Source organism: Ahaetulla prasina, chromosome 6, assembly GCF_028640845.1.
Source record: "Ahaetulla prasina isolate Xishuangbanna chromosome 6, ASM2864084v1, whole genome shotgun sequence".
Classification (NCBI taxonomy): domain Eukaryota; kingdom Metazoa; phylum Chordata; class Lepidosauria; order Squamata; family Colubridae; genus Ahaetulla; species Ahaetulla prasina.
This window is the reverse complement of record NC_080544.1, coordinates 92,840,117-92,864,414: the sequence shown is the minus strand read 5'-3', so window position 1 is coordinate 92,864,414 and position 24,298 is coordinate 92,840,117. Positions and strand designations below refer to the sequence as shown.

The window sequence follows — 24,298 nt, the reverse complement described above, 5'->3', positions numbered from 1 at the left end:
AAAGGAATCTTAATTTAGGATTTTATTAAATGAGATGACAAACGGTACAAGGATTCTTAAGACATACAGTTCAAAAACAAGAATTGCTATGAATTTAAACATGCGTTTTACATTTCAGTCTTTGAATAATCTCTTCCCTTCTACAATTTCCCATAAATCTATATTGGTTTTGGTTTTGGTGATGTTTTGCTGTTGTTGATAGTGATGGTAGTTTTGTTTCGTTTCTGCAGTTTTACCATGGGGTTTTGTCTAAAATCCGACATGGAAAATTTGTGACACTAAGGAGTCTTAAATGTACATTTTGACATACTTAGCTGAAATCTCAGATGAGGCCTCTAGATAGGCAAATTGTGATGTTGCATTGTAATATTTAGGCTTTTATCATAATATTCTTATGGTGTATTATTTCTAACATAACCTGTAGCAATCACATTAAGTTTGCAATTTTTTTCATCTGAATTAATTTAAGGACATATGCCAAAAGCAGCTACATTCTGTACAAGTGTTTACACTTCACTGTATTTATTTTCTTTGGTGTGGTATAAAAGGGGCCCTGTTATTAGGCAATTCTTGCAATTTTATCCCTTGACCACGTATTATATAAAACTTAAAGGACAATTACTTCTTATAAACCTAGTCTTTTTCTAACCCATGAAATTTTGTACTGGAAAAGATATATTAAATGTAAACTGTTAAGAGGCAACTTATGGATATGACGCTAGCCAAATTTGCATTTGTTTGCCAATAACCAAACCTAATATTTTGTAAAAAGTCAGGACTATTCATATGATTTTTCATTAAAGAACTCTTAGGATTTTTCCCACTGCATTTTGATTATAGAAAAATATATTGCAAGAGGTATATCTGTGACAGAGTAATTGTTCTTTTAATTACTGGGGCCTATTTACTGGTAATTGTTTTTGTGAAGTCCACTGAAGAAGCATACTTCATTAAAAAACACACTTAAGCTCTTTTCTGTTTGTTTATTTGAAGGACTCTGATTTATTTTCAAACTAGCTGAATGAGACCAAAGCAACAACAAACATGTCTTGTTTTCTATTTTCTCTCTAGATCTTGGATGAGCATTACAATGTGAAATTCTATATTGATGCCAGCCAGCCAGATGTAGGAAATTGGCTAAAGTATATCAAATTTGCTGGATGCTACTATCAGCCTAATCTTGTTGCATGTCAAATAAGTGATCAGGTATGTAGTGAACGTTTTCTGAACTTATTTTTAGCAGCTTTCCATGGGAGAAAACAAAATAGTAGCCAACCTCAAGTTGTCGATGTGTGCTAGTGTAATTATTGGATAGAGGTGTGAAGGAAATGAAACAGTTTAAAAGCAAAAGATATATTTACAAAAGCATTGCTACCCAAGTTAATACACTTTTGGCTACATTTATTTTAAGAATGAAACGCGGGATGCATATTATTTATACATATGTGAAGTTATCTGCTTTTCTGTGCTTTTAATATTTGCAAATTAATATGTGGTTAACCAGAATATTTAATTCTTAGTTTTACATTTTAGAAATATTTGGCACACATCTCTGAAATGGAAAGCTTTTTTTTTTTTAAAAAGAATTACTTCACCAATATGATTCAGATATCTGCTAACTATCAGTTTTGAGACATTTTTGTTTTGTGAACATGGATAATTTTGCTCGCTATTATTAAACAAAATTGGTTTCATTTTTTCCTTGATAATTTAGACTCGTCAAGCATAATAGGAACTAAAATATAATTATATTTGTTCTTTTTAAATTCTGAAGGATAGAAATTCCTGAGTGGTTTTGTTTTGGAATGGACTAGTATTTGTCTTTGTGTCTTTGCTTCAAATACATAATTTAAACTGTGAATAAAAACTAATTTATAATTTTGCCCTTTTAAAAATTAGTAGGATGAAATATTTGAGGTTGACTGATTTTCTTAAAAATTGTATCGGTATTTTTCATATTAATAAGCTACCATTTCTTATAGTAGAAAACAACCTGATTCATTTTTATATTTAAAAAATTGAGTCTACAATCCTCACTATGCATCTCTTAGTATGTGCTTACATAGATACTCACCTGTAAGGCAGTATCAGGGAACTCAATGGAACATGCTTCTCAATAAAGATATAGAGAATTGCTCTGTAAATCAGGTGTAGTATCCACACTTGTTATTTTATTTAATTACCTTTATATAACATGGTAAATAAAATCACAAGTAGGTACAAATCTTCAATAGATAACAGTTCTTGCTAATCAGATCCTTACTGTAGTCAGTTTGTTCTTATCTTCTCTGCTGTTTACAGCATCCCACAAATTCACAGGGCAAAATAACATATGCATTCTTTTAAATTTGTGGCCATCTATCTTTTTAAGCAGTGACCTCTTAAGCCCCCCCCCTCACTAAATATGTAGAGGAAGGTTGAACAAACAGAAAAACTGGGCCCTCCCTATCAGTTTTCTTGCCGACCACATGGTTCAAGTAAAGAAGCAATAAAAGGCCATTAGCAAATGAAATATACATTCAGACTGTTGCTGTCTGGTTGGCAAAGAAAAATGATCCGTCCCGAGATTGTGCAGGCAATTCAGAAAGGAAACGGCAGTGTTGTGCTCAATTTATTTTTACCTATAGTAAAGGTTTAGCTGTGGGGGGAAAAAAGAAGAAGGAAAATATAATAAATAAATCCAAATGGATTTAAGAAGTGGGGGGAGGGGGAGAATGGCTGGCTTAAGGCCTGCATCTTGATCATGTACTAAAAATAACAAAACATATGGCAGACTGAAGGAGAAACACATCTAGAATATGGAACAGTCACTCCAGCAGCTTCACCGGGTTGGGAGTGGACACCATGGAACTCATTATTTTTTGATGTTTACATTTTTCACATTTGGTAATGGCATCTGTACTCTTGCCAGCAGCTCTCTCTTTTTTAAAAAATTGTGTTTATTTTATCTTGGGCCACTTGTAGTTCGTATTTAGGCAACTGATCTTTCTTCAAACCTTTAAATAAAAAGCTACTTGTTCTTTAGGTAGCGTGCAGTGATAAAAGAAAAAAAATGACAGTCACGTCACACAAATCACATGCAGTTAACAATTATAGATACATTTAATATGTGACGCAAAATATTTCAAACCAACATATTCATATATTAAACAGATTGGAGGATCCTTTTTAAATGATTGTCCATAACATGAGCTTCTCCTTCTGTTAAGAGACATCAAGAGTCAGGCAGCATACAGGGTTAATACATTTTTATTACTACGTTCCAAATCAAATATGGATGGGAATTTAGTCATGAAACATGCTGTGAATTTGATTTAATAAAAAGAAATGTCTGCTAAAACAGCTGAGGGTACTATTTGCCATTTTGTCACTCTCCCCATTCATCCATAAGGAAAAATGACTGCTAACTGGTGAATTAGCTCTCCTGATCACTTAATAATATATCTCAAGCAATGGGGGCATTCATTAACTTCTGAGACCAAGCAGGGATACATGATTAGCGGTAACTGTGTTAATGTCTAATTAGCTCAAATTAACCTATAAAATTAGTAGGGAAACACTCTTCTTTACCAGGAATGAAAAGGAGTTATTTATCAGGCCTAATCAATAGTATGAACACTATTTTACTGGGCTGAAAGTTGGAGAGATGGCATGGCAAATGTGACTTGTAAGATGTTGGTGACATGACTTTCAAAATGTGTCTCAAAAGCTAGCAAAAGAAAAGGAAGGAAGGAAGGAAGGAAGGAAGAAGAAAAAGAAAGAGGAAGGAAGGAAGGAAGAAAGAAAGGGAGAAAGAAAGAGGGAGGGAGGGAGTGGGAAGGAAGGAAGGAAGGAAGGAAGGAAAGAAGGAAGGAAGGAAGGAAGGAAGGAAGGAAAATTGTGTGCTCTGTTTGTGCTTAAACTTTGCTTTTGGACTTTATTTGTCAAAGTTCTTTGGCACTCTTGTCTGAGGTCATATTTCATCACTTTGGATCAACTTTACAAAAGAACAGGGTTCCTTCTTAAAACTATAAATAAGCTGTACCAAGATGAACAATTTCAGAATAATGCGATGCAGTCAAAATATGTATACTGAAAACAACTCATATTTCATTTGATTGGACGTAGAGCAGGACTTTTAAGACTGAATGGGGGAGATTCGTTCTCCCTTTGCAGTAAAGTTGATCTAGAATTTCCCAGGTCTGTCGTATTATCTCCTGTCATGTCTAATAACTTTTAAAAGAGTGTAATTCAAGATGCTAACAAATAATGAATTCCAAACTCTGTGCAACTGGTTTTTGCTGTTTTTCTTTGCATAAAACCCTTGATAGGATATAAGAAATTCTAATAATGTACTTTAAAGCGGTTTTATCAGTTACATTTATATTTTCCAATCTGAAATCAGTTTGGAATTGCTAGGCAGTTCAGCAATTTGTTAGAATTTTTCTTTTTTTTTCTTCTTTCTTTCTTTCTTTCTTTCTTTCTTTCTTTCTTTCTTTCTTTCTTTCTTTCTTTCTTTTTCTTTTTTGCACCAAGACAAATTTCTTGTGTGTCTCCACCTAATTATAAATCAGTGAGATAATGCAAATGTTTGTGTTTGGGTATATATAAGTGCATGTTTTAAAAACTAATTGAAGGCAGCTATATTATTAGCTAAATTTTGATATTTGAAAAATTGTAATATTGAGAACCTGGTTTTGTCTGATATAGTGAGGGTGTTCAAATATACTGCATTTAAATGTAAGATATCTGCTTCTCCAGTGTTAGGGAAACATGGTTATTGACATTTACAGGTTTTTATAAAGACATTCAATAATCACCATGCATTTTACAAGTAGATATCTCTCTTTTATTTATTAAAACAAAACTCTTGCCACCCAGCACGTGAAGCAAATATAATGTTGATGTGACAAGCACAAAAGTGCAGATTCAAAAGAACTGATGTTAAGTGAAAAATTGTTTATTAGTAAGAAATCTGTGGTACATCTTGAATATATGCATGCTTAATCAGCCTCAGGTTGGGAAAAATCCATTGAATTCCATAACTGTGCAATTGTAAATGTGTTTATTAGAGAATAATTCTTACCAAATGCAGCAGAAAGAGCCTACTTCTCAGTAAATTTTTAGATGCCATGTAAATATAACAATGATAGCAACCTCTTTTAAAAAGTTATCAGTATGTTTCATCAACATAATCAACAGCTGATTAGTTTTTGAAACAGAGGATTTATTATGTTTTACATATTAAAATGCGTTATATATGTACTTAGGGCTGCATTTTGTCGTAAAACAGAGGGTGCTTCTTTAGTGCTTATGCCAGAATTAGATTACCATAGAAACTTTTGTCTGATTTGCCATGTTTTACTATAGCATACTATACTCTGGAAATAAACACAATAATAATTATATATTTACTCAAGCATACAGTATCTACTATGTATATAAAAAATTTCCAAAAAAGCCCTTTCCTAGACCTTTTAAAATATATAAATATTCATCAAATTGTTAAAAATGTTTTTTATAAGTATACAAGCTCACCAACATGCCCCAACTATTTTCATGTTACTGAAGATACACTGAAGTTTAACTTGGTGACTTAATATTGATATCCATTTCCTTTAGAGTTCAGGTCTGTCAAACATTTTTTATATCCAATCTTTTTCAATGAAAACCATTTAAAAAAAGAGGAAACTTTCATCCCAAAAGTAAAAAAAATTTTTTTTTACCCAGGTGCTAGTGTTTTTGTTGTTATTTAAACCCATTTATTTCAGTTAATTTAATAACTGCTAACACTGATTCAGAACCTGACAATTCTGCAGTTCTCAAACTGTTTTAACTGTTTTATAGATTAGACTGAGAGCCATTGATATACCTCTTACAATAATTCAAAAACGGAACTGGGCCACTACTGAAGAATTATATATTTAAATATACACAAGAGTTATAAATTTAGAACTATTATTACATTTTAAACATATATAAGAAAATGACAAAGTTATGGATGGGCAGTCTTTCTGATAAAGGAAAGACAGAAGATTCCAATTAAATAAAATAAGATACACGGTACAGTTTTTTTAAACAGTGCTAGTGTACTTGCTTAGTGGAGGATAGCTTTCAATGCTTTTCCAGTATTATTCTTATAGAAATTGATACTTTCATTGCTGCTTTTTAACTCTCATGGGATGGGCACTTTTTGGTGTAGCAATCAACAGGGGCTCCATGTTTAAAAATCAATAGGAACTTACAGAGGTCCACATTGTACTGCGAGTTTGCGAGTTTGGCTTTTCCTTTCTATTCTTGTATTATACCTTCTACCCTCTGAATAAGAACCGGATGAGGAAATCAAACATGATTTTTCACTTCCTTTTTACTTCCCTGAGAGGTTCTTTAAGAACCTAGAGAGGAAATGTGAGCCATAGGATTTACTTTGCCAATAAAATTCTCTTAACTCTGGGACTGACCCTAGAAAATATAGCCCTACATTGGAGTGCTCATTCTCTTAAATTATTTGGCGGAAATACTGCTTTCTTTGTGTAAAGAAACAGTTACAAATGTTCATTGTTTACCAAGCCAAACATGATTTGGAAGAAGAGTAGGCGACACAAAAATTTAAGTCTGGAATTGGCTACCAAGTTACTTCTTCCCTGGTTCTTTGAATTATGCACATCTATAGCAATATTTTCTTAATTATCAACAATGATTCTGTACTCACGGAGAACCAAAGCAAGCTTTCTAGAAAGCTTGCAGAGATGAGAGCTGAAGGACTCCCCGATCTCAAGTCCTTCCGCCGCGAGCTGAAGACGCTGCTGTTTCGAAGAGCAGGACTAGCTTGAACGTAGTTTTAAACTTGGGATTTAAAAAAAAAGGGTTTAAATGAGGTTTTAAATTTGTATTTAAAAGTTAGAGCATCAATTGAATTTAACTGTCTATTCTTTTAGCTTTTTATGTATTATATGTTTTTCTGTTGTTTTTGACTGTGAACCGCCCTGAGTCCTTCGGGAGATGGGCGGTATACAAATATAATAAATAAATAAATAAATAAATAAATGTCAACCAATTCCAGAGGCCATATCCAACTACAGAAAAGCTATCTTTCTTTCTTGTATTAGTCAATTTTATGGCCCTCAAAAGTGGACTAGTGAAAATCCCATCCATTACTGACTGAAACACGCATGCAGTTGATACAAGTGAAAGGAGACCTTCATACTTCAGTGAAAGACTAGATTATCTTATGCCGTCCAAATATTTTGGACTTTAGTAATCATAATCCTTGACAACATTGTCCAGAATTTTATATTAAGGCATATAGATGATACCATATAGAGCAGGAGTGTCAAACTTGACTTCATTGAGGACCACATCAGGATTGTGTTTGACCTCGGGGGGCGGACTGGGGGGGACTGGTCAGCATGATGTCACTTGGGTCCGGGGCACCTGTCATGGCGCAAGTGCTCTGCAAGCGAAAATGGGCTTTTGAGCTCCATTTTCAGCTGTGATGGCCTCCTGCAACCTTCTGCCAGTGAAAACGGAGCTCAGGAGGGTCGCGTGCAGCTCTTCCAAGGTCTGTTTTTGCTGGCAAAGGCACCGCAAGCCAGATCTTCACTGTTTCCAGGTGGGCCAGATCTAAGCACCCACTGGCTGAATTCAGCTTGCAGGCCTTGAGTTTGACACCCCTGTTATAGAGGTGTTTGAGGATCAAGTTCGGGGGTCTTGTATTGGCTATTTTTGAGGAAGCACTCCATTCCTAAAAGTGATTTTTCCCCCCATGTAATTGCAAATCCTACTAATACACATTAAGAATATTTGGAGAGCTGAGATTCAATAAGCATAGTTATATAGACTTAGTGCTGATATAAGCATTAAGAAATGTGTTGATGGGAGGTTATCTAATAATCTTGTAAACATTTAGGATTTAATAGAGATTAAAAACACCTGAAGTGGAACTGGTAAACTAATTCACTTACTGGTTTCTGGCAAACCCTTGCCTTTTCTTTTTGAAAACATGATTAGAATAACAGAGGAAAATTCACTTTGAATTCTACCCAAGGTTGCATTGTGTCACTGAAGTCTTCCAAGAAAATCTAAATGATAAGCACTCCCTTTCTTAAACACTCCCTTTTTCTTGAGGGAAAGTTTGTTAACTGAGCTTTATCATACTATATAAAGATGGATATCTGTGTCACAAATAGCAAAAGCCACAATTACTATTCACTGTATTGTTTCTCAAAAATTTAGCAAGTAACTCACATCAAGTCCTAACACATGTGGGGGAACTCCAGGTGGTGGATAGGTAAGTTTAGAGGAAGAAATGGAGAAGAATAAGAAAAGAATCCATCTATGATGATTTAACAGTGTGAATCTGCGCTCTCCTACAACACACAAAGGCCAGTAAGGCTGATCTCTGAATACACATATAAAATAGCCTTCTCCAATCTGATCATCTTCCATATGTAGATCTCAATTTCCAGAATTTTCACCAATGGACATGCTGGCTGGGGAGTTGAAGTCTACACTTCCAAAGGAATGGAATGGCTGTACACATGTGACTTTAGAGGTCAGCCTTATTTGTCGTCCATTTCAGTGTGTGTAGGACTACAGTTATATTTAGTAAGTAGCAAAGTAGGAGACCAAAGGATTGTATCCTAGAACTGTTTAAACAAAGAAGGAATAAATATTTCCAAATATTAATTTTCCCAACACAATTAAAAACAGTTAAAGCCTTTATGATACAATAAATGCTATCTTTGGCATGGGATATCTTTGTTTGGATTCTCTACAAAGTTTGCTTGTGCAACTGTTTCTTAGTCCAGCGATTATTCAGGATTGTTGTGAAGATTAATAGGCTCTGAATGTGTGGAATATAAATATTAAAAACTGAAAAGAGGAAATCATTAAAAGAAAATTTATAACAAGCTCATGAATCATATCCAGAAGTGCAATCAGAACAAAGAAATAGAAAATCATACATTGTATTGTTTTCATTACATTAAGTGATATCTGGCAGCCCCAACTCTATCTGTGATTGGTCACTCCTGAACTCCTAGATTCTACAGATTTTAAGTAAGCTTCCAATGGTTTTAAACTTTAACTCCTGTCAACTAAATTGGACAGGTTTGGTGGTAAGTCATTGTGGGAAATGGGGTATAAAACACCACGTTGCTTATCTTTGAAGAGACGACCGTCTTTTCCATTTCTGCCCCTTTATGATATCTCAATCGAACAAAAGCATATCGTCAACTAAGACATTTATTTCACTGAATCCTAAAAAAGGGCCTTTTGAAAAATGTATGGTGTTGTTATTGGTTTGCCTTGCAGTGTTACCAATATCCACTGGAGAATTATAAAATTCTCAGTTTGTCTTAGAAATATTTACTTTGGTCAGCTGTTACGGTGGCAATTCTCATCTGGTTTTCAATTTGTAGCCATTTTTGGTTTAAATGTTTTATCTTGCTGTTTTGATTATGCTGAGTTTTTAAAGCAGAGTAAACTGTTTTTCAAAGGACTTAAAAGTCACGTTGGGAGAAGGTGTGATTTAGAAATTGTTAATGGCTGTAGATATGTATCTGGCCAAGTGTTTACCTGTGCACAGTGCATTCAAGGCAGATTAGAAGGCAGCTATTGGGGCCAATTTGATGCATAAATATGCCAATATTGTCATATTGTAACTAAGAGGAAAGTTTTCTCTTCCTCCTATACAATTTCTAGACAATGAGCTACAATGCAGATACAGTCCAGTCTGATCATGCTCAGAAAAGTGATTGCAGCAAAATTTTACATTCTGAGACTGTGATGAGTACATGTTGGACTTTATTGACTTAGGACAGTGTTCCTCCTCATTCTGTGTCCTGTATATGAGTGAAACTACAGAATCCACTGGTTTGCTAGATAGTTCAATGTTCATTTTACAATGCCAGCCAGCCTGCCTAACCCCTTTGGAGATTCATAAGCAAGGAAGTAATCAAAGCACAAACAAAAACAAAGACCTGGTTCACACATTGCCTTTAATTATATTTTGTTGAATCAACCACAATGGCTGGACTTACCCAGTATGTACTCAGTATAAACCGTGGCTTGCAGATCACCCAACAGAACTTGTCATTCCAAAATTAAACATACAGGTAGTTCTCAACTTACAACAGTTCATTTGGTGATTGTTCAAAGCTGCAGGCAACTGAAAAAAGTGCCATTACGACATTTCATCACACTTAAATCTGTTGCAACATCCCCATGGTCACATGAACAAAATTTGGATGCTTGGCAACTAGTCTATATTGATGACAGTTACAGTGTCACAGGGTCATGTGATCACCTTTTGCAAGCTTCTGACAAGCAAAGTTAACAGGGGAGCCATTAATAACCATGTTCCTAACTTAACATCTGCTATGATTCACTTAACAAACGTGGCAAGAAAGGTTGTAAAAATGGAGCAAGTGTCACTTAACAAATGTCTCATTTAGCGACAGAAATTGGAGCTCAATTGTGGTTGAGGATTACCTGTGTATCATATCTTGATGAGTAATGGTATCTCTATCTGGAGAAAATACAGAAATGGGGTTTTATAACTTAGGGCATCCATTAAGATCCAGTGCAGGCTTCCATCCATTGATTGCAATAAGGGATCAGTTTTGGGAAATAATTCTGAACGTATCTTATATATTCTTTTTTCTTCTTGTTTTTCTTGTATTGTTTTGATTCAGCTCTAAATGCTTTCAAACATGAGGTTTGAAAGATGTTAGCATCCCATGTTGTACATGCAGTTCACTTGGCTTGGCCTTCAGAATTCCCTGCTGCTGGTGGGAAAACAAACATTATGTATTCTTTGGATTTCATAGAATATCTTTGGAAAATCTGTATCATTCCTCCTGGGGATAGAAGAAACCTAAGTATCTTCTTGCACTAGTAAAGGAGAAGGTATGCCATCTCCCCCCAAAAACAGCCTTTCTTCAGCACTGGGACAGTGTCCTTTTGCATGTGAGGGCATCAAGTAATTTAGGAGTTGTGAAGTAGATACAGTGGTGGCAAAATTCTATAAAGGCCAATTTGCTTTCAAGCACATATGACAAAGGCAATTCAGAACTGCAGCCTTGGGTTTTTAAATATTGATTTTCCCTCAACAACATACAAGGGGAAGATATTCAGAATTAAAAAAGTAAAACAAAAGATGGGCATGAATGATATGAATTCATATTTGTTTGCTCACTGCTTTTTTCTTTCTGTGATTTGCCCCAGCAATATTCATGTCTCAGAACACAAAAGAATAGAACAGAACAACAGAGTTGGCAGGGACCTGGGAGTCTTCTAGTCCAACCCCTTGCACAAGCAAGAGACCCTACCACTCTGGATAAATGGCTGTCCAATCTCTTTTTGAAAACTTTTAGTGATGGAGGACCCACAACTTTTGAAGGAAAGCAGTTCCACTAGTAAATTGTTGTCACTGTCGGGAAATTTTTCCTTAGTCCTAGCTTGGTTCTCTCCTTTTTTTGTTTTTGTCCTGCCTTCTGGTGCTTTGGAAAATAGGTTGATCCCCTCTTCTTTCTGGCAGCCCTTCAGATATTGGAACACTGCTATCATGTCTCCCCTAGTCCTTCTTTTCACTAGACTAGACATATCCAACTTCATATGTTTTAGCCTCCAGTCCCCTAATCATCTTTATTGTTTGTCTATGCACTCTTTCCAGCATCTTAACATCTTTTTTTTATATTGTGACGACCAAAATTGAATATTCCAAGTGTGATCTTACCAAGGCAGTATAAATTGGTACAAACACTTCACATTATCTTGATCCTATCCCTCTATTAATGCAGCCTAGGATTGCATTGGTTTTTTGCAACAAATTTAATTGTCCACTAGGACAATTTTGCATCATTTTTGATTGTCCACTAGGACCCCAAGGTCTGTCTCACAGTTACTACTATTGAACTAAGTTCCATCTATTCCATACGTGTACATTTGGTTTTTTCTTGCCTTACCTTTCTCACAATTGAATTTCATTTTGTTAGATAGGGCCCAGTGTTCACATCTGTTGAGATCCTTCTGGATCTTGAACCTATCTTCTGGTGTGCTGCCTATTCCTGCCAGCTTCCTAAGAGCCGTGGTGGTGCGGTGGTTAGAATGCAATACTGCAGGCTACTTCTGCTGCCTGCTGGCTACCTGCAATTTGGCAGATCGAATCTAACCAGCTCAGGGTTGACTCAGCCTTCCATCCTTCTGAGGTGGGTAAAATGAGGATCCAGATTGTTGGGGGCAATATGCTGACTCTAAACCGCTTAGAGAGGACTGTAAAAGCACTGTGAAGAGTATATAAGTCTAAGTGCTATTCCTATTTGTATTGTCTGCAAATTTAATGATTTTCCCTTCTATTCCTGCATTTAAATCATTTATGAAGATATTGAAGAGTACTGGGCCTAAGACAGAACCTTGGAGTAGCCCATTGGTTACTTCCCTCCATGCCAATGTAGTTCCATGAAGGACTACACATTGACTATATCTGAAGCTAACTTCCAAGTTGATTACTTGCAGTAGTTGGAGAAGGAAGCTTAACATCCTCACCTGTTACAGAAAGTTGTGAGCTTAAGTAAGGAAGAAATTACGCTTTCCCCTTTTACCAGATTTTGAACTTTTGGAACAAATTGCAGCAGACGACCAGTTTGGGCAGAGCTAAATCAAAACAATATATCTGTGAGTTCTTGTGCCAACTTTCTGTTTCAGGCAGGAGTCACAGTGCTGTTGAAATCCTATCCCTATGATGACATTAAGACCCCAGGAGGCCTCTGGACTGTAATGTCTGGTGGACTGATTCTTCTTCCCTTACCTCAGGAAAAGGAAGGATCGAATATGGACTCGTTCTCCACTGAGACCTGTTTCCGTGTTTCTTAACGATAGCACCAGAGAACAGAATGTACTAGAAAACAATTTAGCCTGTTTCACCGAGCCAGTTCTTTTTTCTGTTTTTTTTTCCTTTCCTGTCCAGGATTTGTAAAGTGTAAAATGGGCTGCCCCAGGGAGGCATAAAGGCACAATTCCCTCAGCTCAAATTAATTTTGCATTTTGAATGGACGAGGAAGTGGGAGCGTTAACGCCATTATCATTTCTCTCTCTGTTTTTCCTCTCGTACCCATGCCCTGAGAAACTGAGGGCCACTTTTAAGCCACAAATGAATATCACAAGGGAGACAGCGGGGAAACAAGAAGTGTTCCCATTGTTGCTAGGTTTGTGTTTACATTATAAATACAACATCCAAAAGGAAAAGAAAGGGAGAAATATACTGTATGAAAGAGATAAAAATAATGAAAGGGAGCTGCATGCTATAGGCTCCAGGTATGAAAATGTTTTAATACCACACCAGCTCTTTAAAATTAAAGTTCACTCTGACTTCTTACGTTTTCCCCACTCGAAGCTCTAAAAAAAAAATCATTGGAACAGATTCTCAGAAATCTTGGAGGTTAATAAAATCAATTGGAAGTTCATAGAGGATTACATATCCTGAAGTTAAATATCCATGAGCAGATTTTTACATTCTGATCGGTAATTTCAGAAAAAGAATTAAAAAGGACTCAAAAACTGTTATAACCTAATTGTGTCTATGTCCTTGAGCAAGATGTTTTTAGTAGATGTCTTTTTCCACTATTGCTTCTTCCTATTCACTTGCTTTTCTCAAGGATTACCATGCAACTTCCTTTTCAGAGGACAATTCTCTAACACATTCCAAGTCTGATTTTATTTATTAAGTTTATGTTGGCTTGGTCTAGTGGTTAAGGCACCAGGCTAGATAGAAAGCAAGAGACTATGAGTTCCAGTCCTGCCTTAGGCAGAAAGTCAGGTGGCAGACCTGAAGGCACCTGACACCAGGTGGATGACTTGGGGTCAGCCACACACTCTCAGCCCCAACCCTCCTCACAGGGTTGTTGTTATGGAGAAAATAGGAAAAAGAAGATGTGTTGGATATGTTCTCCACCTTGAGTTATTCGTAAAATTAATAAAGGTGGGATACAAAAACACCCAACCCCAAATAAATACGTTGAAAATAAAATGCAGAAAGGTGGAAACTTCCTTGCCCTCTACCCCCATCTCCCAAATCACAGAATTATAGTCAGGCTTTTTCTAAGAAAATAAACAATTGTGTTTTAGAGAAAGGAAGAAAAGGACAGAAAGAAAGAAAGAAAGAGAAAGAGAAAGAGAAAGAGAAAAAGAAAGAAAGAAAGAAAGAAAGAAAGAAAGAAAGAAAGAAAGAAAGACTGTTGGAAATTAAAATGTTCTATGGCTGCCTGTAAACCTTTCTGAGACCAGAAGTATAAACTGAGCAAGGATTACTAAAGCAGGCTTCATATAACTGTAACACAAAGGAAATTTATTGCATACACATACAAATCATGTGCTCTTTCACTCTTTTTTTGGTAGGTCCTAAGCTTTTTCATTATAATGGTGTTTTGCTCAGGTCAGATTCCTGCTTTCAGGCATGTTCATGGGCACCAGCAGAATGCTTCAATCTTTACCAGAGAGGGTTATCTCTCACTGCTTCCATTGGTGTAATTGACAAACTAAGAGACAGTGATGAAGAAAAAGTGAACAGACACCCTCCTTATTAATGATGCTAGTCCAGAAGTCTTTCCTAAAAGTCATCTTCTCTTTAAAAAGACACTTCTGTTTTCTTTCTCCTCTTCAAGGATAACTAAACATTGTCTTTGAACTTTCTCTATTGGCAGAAGTTTATCTATTGTTAGGTCCATCATTCATCAATCTTCTTGTTAGCCCTTTCTCCTTGGTCTGAAAAAATCTTGATGGGATGAAGTTCCTCATGTTATATCTGGGAAAGGAACTGAGGTGGAATCTATGGATCAAATAGAGTTGGAATAATGAAAAGACAGGAAATTTGCAGCCATCCTAAGCTTCTTGTTGTTGTTGTTAAGTTGCTAAGTTGTGTCCAACTCTTTGTGACCCCATGGACCATAGGACACCAGGAACCCTGGTCTTCCACTGTCTTTAACCTTGTAACTAAACTATAATTTGCAGAATATCATACTCCTCTCCTAAGATGTTTTTCTTCCTGGGGGAGGAAGAGGAATAAATAAAAAGCAATTGCTTTTCTATCAAATCAAGTGAAAATGGTTTTAAAATGGCAAAGAAATGTTTAGCCCAATGCAAGGAAAGGGAAATTTGGAAACTGGGAACCTGTTGAGCTTTGTCTCAGTCAAGCTCTGCATTAAATGCTGCCCAGGCTAATAACATGAATTTCCTGAAGATGGCAGAGATGCATACCAGCATTCTAAAAACACCTCTCTCAACAAGATTAAAAGGGTGAGTTAGACGAGAGAACATGGAAATTCTTTGCTACATTAAGCAGGATTTTCCTGAGACACGGAAACGAATTGCCACTTAGCTCAGGCAGCACAGTGAGATAAAAGATATAAAAGAATTCAGAAATATATTGTAGAATTTCCTTAAGCAGTGTAATAAAAAAATTACCAGAAAATATCAAAACAAGCAAATCTCTCTAGTCTGGCGTATATGTCTCAGGGTTGTACATCCTCCCCTTTCTCTCTCCTTTGAGATAGTTCAGGAAGATAAATTTTCTCTGCTATTGAATTTATTATAACTTCCTGGATAGGCTGAAGGTCTTTCATAATTCACGCTTCTGTCCTTCTTTGCTCATGCTAAATATAGTCGCTGATGCTTAAACAAAACTCACAGGGCTTAACTAGGAAAAAAATAACTGCAAAGGTTTCTCCAAATTTTTGTGGTAAAGAAAGCGTATTCTCTCTTTTCTTCTTGTTCTAAACTGCTCCCTCTCTGTGCTGTATTTACAATTTATTGTTGTATTCTCCGTCTTAACTCTGTAGAATTATTACACATGAATGTCCTTAAGGAATAGTTATATTAATTGCATCCTTCAAATATAGAATTTCTGTATTGGAAGGATACAGAAGGATCTTGCTTTTGTTAAAAAAACTTTTTTTTTTAACAAAAGCAAGAATCTAATTTTTAAATCAGGTTTAAAATGGAATACCGGAAACTGGATGTCTATTAAGTCTGACAGTAATTCGTAGAACATTCGTATCTCAGACTTGAACTATAGGGTCCTTGGTGCTCTCTGAGCTTGATGATGTATCTAGTTTGGTAATGAAATGTCTGCAAGAAAACAACCAAGCCCAGAGAACACCAAAGGACCCCACTGAGAATAAATGCTTGCTATTCTGAAAAAGAATGTGAAAGAATCTCCAAAATTCTTAAATTAAGCTTCTTAATTAAAAATTTAAGAAAGCAAGTTGCCTTAAAAAGCAAAGCTTCTAGTACTTAAATCAAGTTTGAAATGGAATCTTAAAAACTCAATGTCTTGTAAATCTGAAAGTAAATGCCTGCCTTTCTAAAGAAGATTATGGAAGCATTTCTAAAATTCTGCAGCTGCACTTATCCACAGTCAGAGATAGTGTTGAAATAGGGAAGTTTTGGGACAATAGTGAACCATCTCAAGAATTGCTGTTCTGTCCATATTTCTCCAAAAGAAGAGAATAAAATTATCCATAGAGTGACAAAAACCCTATAATATTACAGAATGTACTACAGATTAAGAGAGTTGGAAGGGACCTTATAGGTCATCTAGTCCAACCCCCCACCCAAGCAGGAGAGCCTACACCATTTCTGACAAATGTCAGTCCAATCTCTTCTTGAAAGTGATAGAATCTAGGGACTGGTAGATTTATTTTACTCTGGCCAGAAGTATTCTGTATTGGGTAAAAATGGGATTTATGGGAGAATAGCAAGACAAGAAACCATTGCTTATAAAAAAGAATATTGATTCTCTTCTCAAGTTTTGGAAGAAGCACCCAGATCCTTCTACAGGAACAGATCATGAATATTGAAATGTTCAAATCACATTATTCTACCTAGTAGGAACTGAGCATTGTGTTCCACAATAAGAACCTCTTAGCAGCTCTTAGGAGATAGAAATATCTTGACTTTGGGATACTTAAAGTCTCAAGATCTGAATGACATCTCATAATTGAAGAAAGCTTGACATCTGCCTTGTATCAGAAATTTCTATATGAGAATATCAGGCCTTTCATCCATCAGCCAAATTTGGAGCACAAGTAGATTGTACATCAGGGTAGGGATCCCAGTAAGGTAAGGAAATGTACAGAAATAAAATTCAGTGAAAAAGGGGAAAGAATAGTAGTTTAGAACAAATAAGTCAGAACCCAGGTCCAAATCCTATTTTAGCAAAACATGCAGTGATCAGTTCATCCTAGAAAAATTTCAAATATTATAAAGTTGAAGGCAGTTGAAGAATAAGAATTTTATACAACAACATGGCAATGGATATTACCTACTGCAACTAAAGATAAAGCAATTGGTTGAATCTAAAAGGGTGATTTATTTTTCACGTTGGAACACCACATGTTTGATGGCTCATCTACAGTAATGAAAATAAAATAAAAGAAGGACCATACTTCATTGTTAATTATACAGTGAGGCTCCCTTTATATATTATTGTGATTTACATGAACCATTGATAAAATTAACTGAGAAATCTCTTCAAACATTCAGAAATATTAAAAAGAAATAAATGTCTTTTCAGAGAACTGTAAAAAAAGAAGAGGCAGAGAATGTATGGTACTGTATATTTTCTATTGATTTTCTGATGGATGTATTGATTTATTTGATATGGTTTTTAGGCACATTAAGTTGTAATTGGCCAAGTCCTTTTTATGCTGAATAGGTTTTTCTTTTATTTTGTATTTCAAAAAAGTAAGTAAATCCTGGGAGTTACTTTCTGCTAATGGAGCAAATAAATTTCATTCTTTTGTGGCCAACATGGAAATCTATTCTATCCTTAAAGGGAAACAGGGAATAAAATTATCCATAGAGTGACAAAAACCCTATAATATTACAGAATGTACTACAGATTAAGAGAGTTGGAAGGGACCTTATAGGTCATCTAGTCCAACCCCCCACCCAAGCAGGAGAGCCTACACCATTTCTGACAAATGTCAGTCCAATCTCTTCTTGAAAATGATAGAATCTAGGGACTGGTAGATTTATTTTACTCTGGCCAGAAGTATTCTGTATTGGGTAAAAATGGGATTTATGGGAGAATAGCAAGACAAGAAACCATTGCTTATAAAAAAGAATATTGATTCTCTTCTCAAGTTTTGGAAGAAGCACCCAGATCCGTCTACAGGAACAGATCATGAATATTGAAATGTTCAAATCACATTATTCTACCTAGTAGGAACTGAGCATTGTGTTCCACAATAAGAACCTCTTAGCAGCTCTTAGGAGATAGAAATATCTTGACTTTGGGATACTTAAAGTCTCAAGATCTGAATGACATCTCATAATTGAAGAAAGCTTGACATCTGCCTTGTATCAGAAATTTCTATATGAGAATATCAGGCCTTTCGAAGACGACTTCCGGTATCCAGCGGCAACGGACGTCTGGAAGGCTTCTCCTGCCTCCAGCGCCCGAATCCGGCCGCCGCCGAGGCCCTCAGGGGCCAGGTGTTCCGAAAAGGACACCTGCCGCACGGACGGCTCGCCAGGGGTCTCCCAGCCGACATACAGGACTGTGGGGACCGATGCTGGCGCGTCCTAGGCTCGGCGGGGTTCGGAGGCCACAGGCCGCGCCATTATTTTGGTCGTCGCTTGCCGCTGTGCCCGTGACACCGGGCATTGGATTTATAACTGCAGCAGCCTGGTGGTGAACAGGGCACGGAGAAGAATTGAGGAGGAGAAGGAAGGAATATCGGTAAACGTGAGTGGACTGCTCCGGAGTGCGGGGGTTTTCTCCCTGCGGTTGGAAGGAGCACGAGTTATTCTGGAGAGAGGAGAACTTAAAATAAGAAGATTACCGGTTTTGTGGAGCTCTGGAGAGAAGAGGTGATGGAGAAATTTAGGAGGGAAGGTTTGAGGCCCCTCCTTCTGGGGAACAGTGGTGGCGCCCAGCTCCGCCTTTACTATGAGAATTTTGATGACATCACTCTTCGGCTTCCTGGTTGACTAACTGTACTCTGGACTCGTTGCTCCTGTGAGTGCCCCTGGTGGATCCGGAGGAAATTACAAGGATACCGTGCCTGCCTGAGGATTTTGTATTTTTTTCCTTAATGGCAAAAGGTCAGAGACCAACTGCTGGAGAGATGGAGAGAATTTTGGAAAAGTTATCTAATATGGACAAGAAATTGATGAAATAAGAGCAGAAATTGTGACTATCCAAAAGGATTTAAAGGATACTCAACAAGTTTCAGCAGAAAACAAGCAGAAAGTGGAAGGTTTGAGGGTGAGATGCGGCAGTGCAGAAAAGAGAGGAGACGACAGGCAATGCTGTGCTTGACCACAGATGGATAAAATGTCTTATTTCCTTAGGTTTCAACATTTGGAAGAAGTGGACCAAGAAGACTTGAGAGATGTTGTGACTAAATTGTTGGGAGAATTTCTTGGGAGAGGTGTTGATTTCATAAATTGGGATGTGGATCGAGTTTATAGAGTTAATTGCAATATGCACGCATGCAGTTCCCAGAGAGGTTCATGCAAAATTTGTGAGAAGAGAGACGAGAGATGAAATTCTTAGAAAACATAGGAGTGGGGCACTGATTTACAGGGGCAGGGAGATAGCCATTCTGAGGCAGATTCCCAGACAGGTACGTGAAAAAAGAAAGAAATATTATTTTTTGTCAAGCAAATTGTACCAGAAGGGAGTGGGCTTCAGATGGCTGATGCCAGAGGGATTGATGATTTTCCGGGAGGGCATTACGAAAAAATCAGTACAATTGCGGAGGCTACGGCCTATGTGGAGGAACACAAAGCCTTCCTGGAATCAGATGACCCAGGAATTGAAGAAGGGAGGTTATGGCTGCCGCTGTTGCGCCCTGAGTTGGGTCAGGCTGAACCCAGAGTTCTGAGATCCAAAACTAGGAAGTGATAAAGATATTTGGGATTGTGTTGGTTTTCCTTATTCTCTTTTGTACGATATTCTGTTTATTCTTGACTCTTCTTTATTACGTATTTAAAATTTGCAAACTTAGCTACTTCGTGTCACCTGCTTGCCTTATGGCTGTTGTATGTGTTAAAAAATTTGAGTAAAATTCTTATTTTAGATAAGAAAAATGAAAATTTACCATACCTGATATGTATTTGTATAAACCTTTTTTGACTAATAAAAACTTTTTGAATAAAAAAAAAAAAAAGAGAATATCAGGCCTTTCATCCATCAGCCAAATTTGGAGCACAAGTAGATTGTACATCAGGGTAGGGATCCCAGTAAGGTAAGGAAATGTACAGAAATAAAATTCAGTGAAAAAGGGGAAAGAACAGTAGTTTAGAACAAATTAAGTCAGAACCCAGGTCCAAATCCTATTTTAGCAAAACATGCAGTGATCAGTTCATCCTAGAAAAATTTCAAATATTATAAAGTTGAAGGCAGTTGAAGAATAAGAATTTTATACAACAACATGGCAATGGATATTACCTACTGCAACTAAAGATAAAGCAATTGGTTGAATCTAAAAGGGTGATTTATTTTTCACTCTGGAACACCACATGTTTGATGGCTCATCTATAGTAATGAAAATAAAATAAAAGAAGGACCATACTTCATTGTTAATTATACAGTGAGGCTCCCTTTATATATTATTGTGATTTACATGAACCATTGATAAAATTAACTGAGAAATCTCTTCAAACATTCAGAAATATTAAAAAGAAATAAATGTCTTTTCAGAGAACTGTAAAAAAAGAAGAGGCAGAGAATGTATGGTACTGTATATTTTCTATTGATTTTCTGATGGATGTATTGATTTATTTGATATGGTTTTTAGGCACATTAAGTTGTAATTGGCCAAGTCCTTTTTATGCTGAATAGGTTTTTCTTTTATTTTGTATTTCAAAAAAGTAAGTAAATCCTGGGAGTTACTTTCTGCTAATGGAGCAAATAAATTTCATTCTTTTGTGGCCAACATGGAAATCTATTCTATCCTTAAAGGGAAACAGGGAATAAATTATCTGTTTCCATCCCTTCATAGGAAGAAATCTTTATCTGATGCCTTCTTGTTTCCTAATATTAATCACATGGGTCACAACAGTTTATCGTGAGAGCCACTGTTGCAATTGTTCCTTACTATCTTACTTGTTTTAATGTTTAAAACTCAAGATGTTTTAAAGTTGCCTTTCACTATATTAGTTCTTCCTTTCTGAGATCAGTAGCTGGTACTGTTTGAAGAAGATCACTTTATTCTGCAGCTCTAAATGGCTCAAAAATAATAAAAAAAGAACACATTTTTGAACATACTTTTCTGATTTTTCATTTTTAAAAGTTTATTAGTCAAAAATTTGCAGTTTAAAAAAACATTGTGGCTTGGTTAGTAATTAAAATTTAATTTGGGAAAAGGCTGGATAAAATGCATATATTCATGAAAATAAAGTGAGACATACTTTAAGAAAAATTATTTGCAAAAATTGTGTACACTTGATAAAATTGCAAACAAAATGAGTATGGAACATGCATCAGAAAACATACAAATGTACTCTGATCTTACATATGAGAAAATGAACTTGACGTATTCTGAAAAATGACCTAAACTTGACCTGTTCTCCAACTGAAAAACTGAAAAAGAAATTTATGGATTTGCCCATTCATTCCAGAACATTTCACATTGATTTTTGCCCAAAAAAGAGCCGCCAACTACAATTTTCACTCTCAGCAACATAGCAGAAGGTCCACAGGAGCACTGTTGTGCAAGACAGTCGTTCAATAGTGAAACACTTGCTTTACACACTTGTGGAAGATCAAAGGGTCAATTCTTGATGGACCTGAGAAATATCTGCCTAAAATCCTGGCAGCTGTGCCAGCCAGAGTTGGAAATACAAACTTAGATGATTGTGTGTTCTGATTTGGTTTAAGGGAGTTTTCTGTGTTCCTAAAGCCTGAAGAATAAGAAAGCAAAAGAGCATTGGGTGTAGCAACAAGCATAGATGATACTGACGACTATGTGAGATGTGATAGATGAATAAACAGTATAGACAGATATTTTTCTTTGCCTAAGGTCAGCTTCAAACACAATGACTTTCAGTACACAGTTATTTACCCAGCATTATAAACTCTGGCTTTTAACCTTTGGGACTTGACTTGAAGCCACAGGAAGGGCTAAAGGAAGCCATCAGATCTATTGTATGCAACCTGTGCATTTTGCCCTCCTTCTCCCAACCTTTGGAAGTCAGCCACTCAATCGTATCCTCGGCTCATCAGCGCATAACTTTTCTCTTTCAAATGCACAGAGGCCATTAGATTTCTGGAGAAAAGTCAGATTTAAATACATTTATCTTAATAAATGGAAAAGCAAGTGTTGCTTAAAGCAAATATTCAGCGCATGCAAGGTTGACATCAAATTTATTTTCAAGACTTAAAAGCTGGCCTTACTTAAATCTGTCTCGGCCTTGGATCAAATGAATGTGGTCGTCCCAACCTAGCCCCCAGTGACTCAAAGTCCACATCACCCGTTCACAGCCTCATTTGTCACAATTGGCAGTATCTGCTCATCAGAAAATGATTAGAGAAGCTAGGCCTTTGTGGAGTTGGCTCGAGGTGCATGGGGACCCGTGTTCAAGGACTCTCCTTGTTCTCGCAAGCTTTCTCCATTCGAATCCCATTTTTTTAATAAGCCAAATCAATTCCAGACTAAAGCTGAGAATGAGTTTTGAGCTCATTTAACACAGCGCTCATGTGTTTTGTGTTCAGTTGTCTTTACAAAAATGTGTGTGAACCTCAAAGCATCGCTTGCTCTTTCTTTGGCTCATATCCATTATGGAAACAGATTCTGGATATTACTCTTGAAAAACAACAATAACAACAACAACAACAACAACAATAATAAAATAATAATTATAGCAGTTGGAGAGGAAAGTACCTTATCTGCGGGGGGAAACATTGTTGGCCTTTCCCTACATAGATGCTACAAATCTGATCATCCCATGAAAATGAGGGCAATGGACCTTACCATCTTTCACATCTGAAAAAGCTAAGTGAGAAACCCAAATTGACTGGGTTGCTTTTTAGAGTGGAAGGTTAAGGAGAGAAAGAGAAAGGGGTTGTTTGCATATAGAGTTTCTGCCCAGATAGCATGAACTGAAGTGAGATGTGAAGGAAGATTTTCTTACCTCTTTTCTCTTAGTGATACCTGCTCCACAAACACCCTTGTATGAAGGGCATCAGCAAGAGTTTTTGATGCTCTCTGAGTGTGGTTATTTTCCTGCAGATGTTTCATTTCCCAAATTAGGTAACCTCATCAGTGCTAGTGATGATGGACTAGCACTGATGATATTACTAGTTAGGGTAATGAAAAATCTAAAGAAAACAACCAAGCATGAATCCATGGCAAGAAAAACATCATGATTTTGTAATTATTCTGGATTAATTTGCTCTATTTTGGTTTGAAGTATAATTACTGGTAGTTCAGACTTCATCATAAAGGGCAATTGATTTCCAAAATGGGAATTTTAAGGTGTTTTTATGAAGTTCTTGACATACATAGGTAGGGATTTAACCAAGGATAGGGCATGGTTGCCAACCTTTTACCTGATCCGTATAGCTATATCTTAAATAGAAGTTTGAAACAGCAAACAGTATCGGGTGACACTGAGCTCACAGAGCAAAGTGATTTATACAAATCAAGTTTCTGATAAAAACAGCTGCTAACAGAAACTAATGATGGAAGATTGTGATTAGTATTTATATTATTCTCCATTGCAAGCTGAGGTGGTGGGTTGTTTTCCTAGAGGAATAAAAATGCTTATTCTGTTTTCTTAGTGATTTATTAAATTAGTGCCATGCGGCCAATCTTATGTATTTATCAGAGGAAGACTTTATGATACTAGGATCACAGCCTTTCTGTTACAAATACAAAGGTGCACTATGCTTTTCTCATCTTAAGAACGAGGCTTAAAGTTAAGGCTTCAGAACTTGGTTTACAATGTTGTACATAAACTGGACGGTCAGTCAACTTTCAGCCTCTAGTCCAAATAAACAGTGGAGCAATTAATACGTTCTTCATCCCTTGGCATTTGTGGATCTGAGGTGACCTATGACTTATAGTCACACTAAACCTGTTATGAGCACTATTCTGACCCAACACTGTTCAGATTAGCTTTGGGTAGTTGTCAAAGACTCCAACGTATTTTGAGTAGTTGCAATCAGATGTCAGAATCCTGCCTTGGCATTGTCGTGGATTGCACCGGGTGAGTGGTTTCTGTTGATGATCCCACAAATCTGTCATAGCATAATATATGTATGCACTTACTATTTTATCTAAATACCTGATGCTTTGACTTCCTGCCT

General features: G+C 36.5%; 1 protein-coding gene across 10 annotated transcripts in view; it reads left to right on the top strand.

The window, feature by feature from the left end:
* MECOM (MDS1 and EVI1 complex locus) overlaps nucleotides 1-24,298 on the top strand; it is a 628,368-nt gene that overhangs the window by 540,629 nt on the left and 63,441 nt on the right. For all 10 annotated transcript variants that reach the window (XM_058188238.1, XM_058188237.1, XM_058188236.1 and 7 more), the window contains one exon: nucleotides 1,072-1,206. Coding sequence is in view for 1 of the 10 variants with exons in the window: in XM_058188236.1 (XP_058044219.1) it covers nucleotides 1,072-1,206 (135 nt within the window). In the remaining 9 variants the exon portion in view is untranslated. The remainder of the gene's footprint in view (nucleotides 1-1,071; nucleotides 1,207-24,298) is intronic.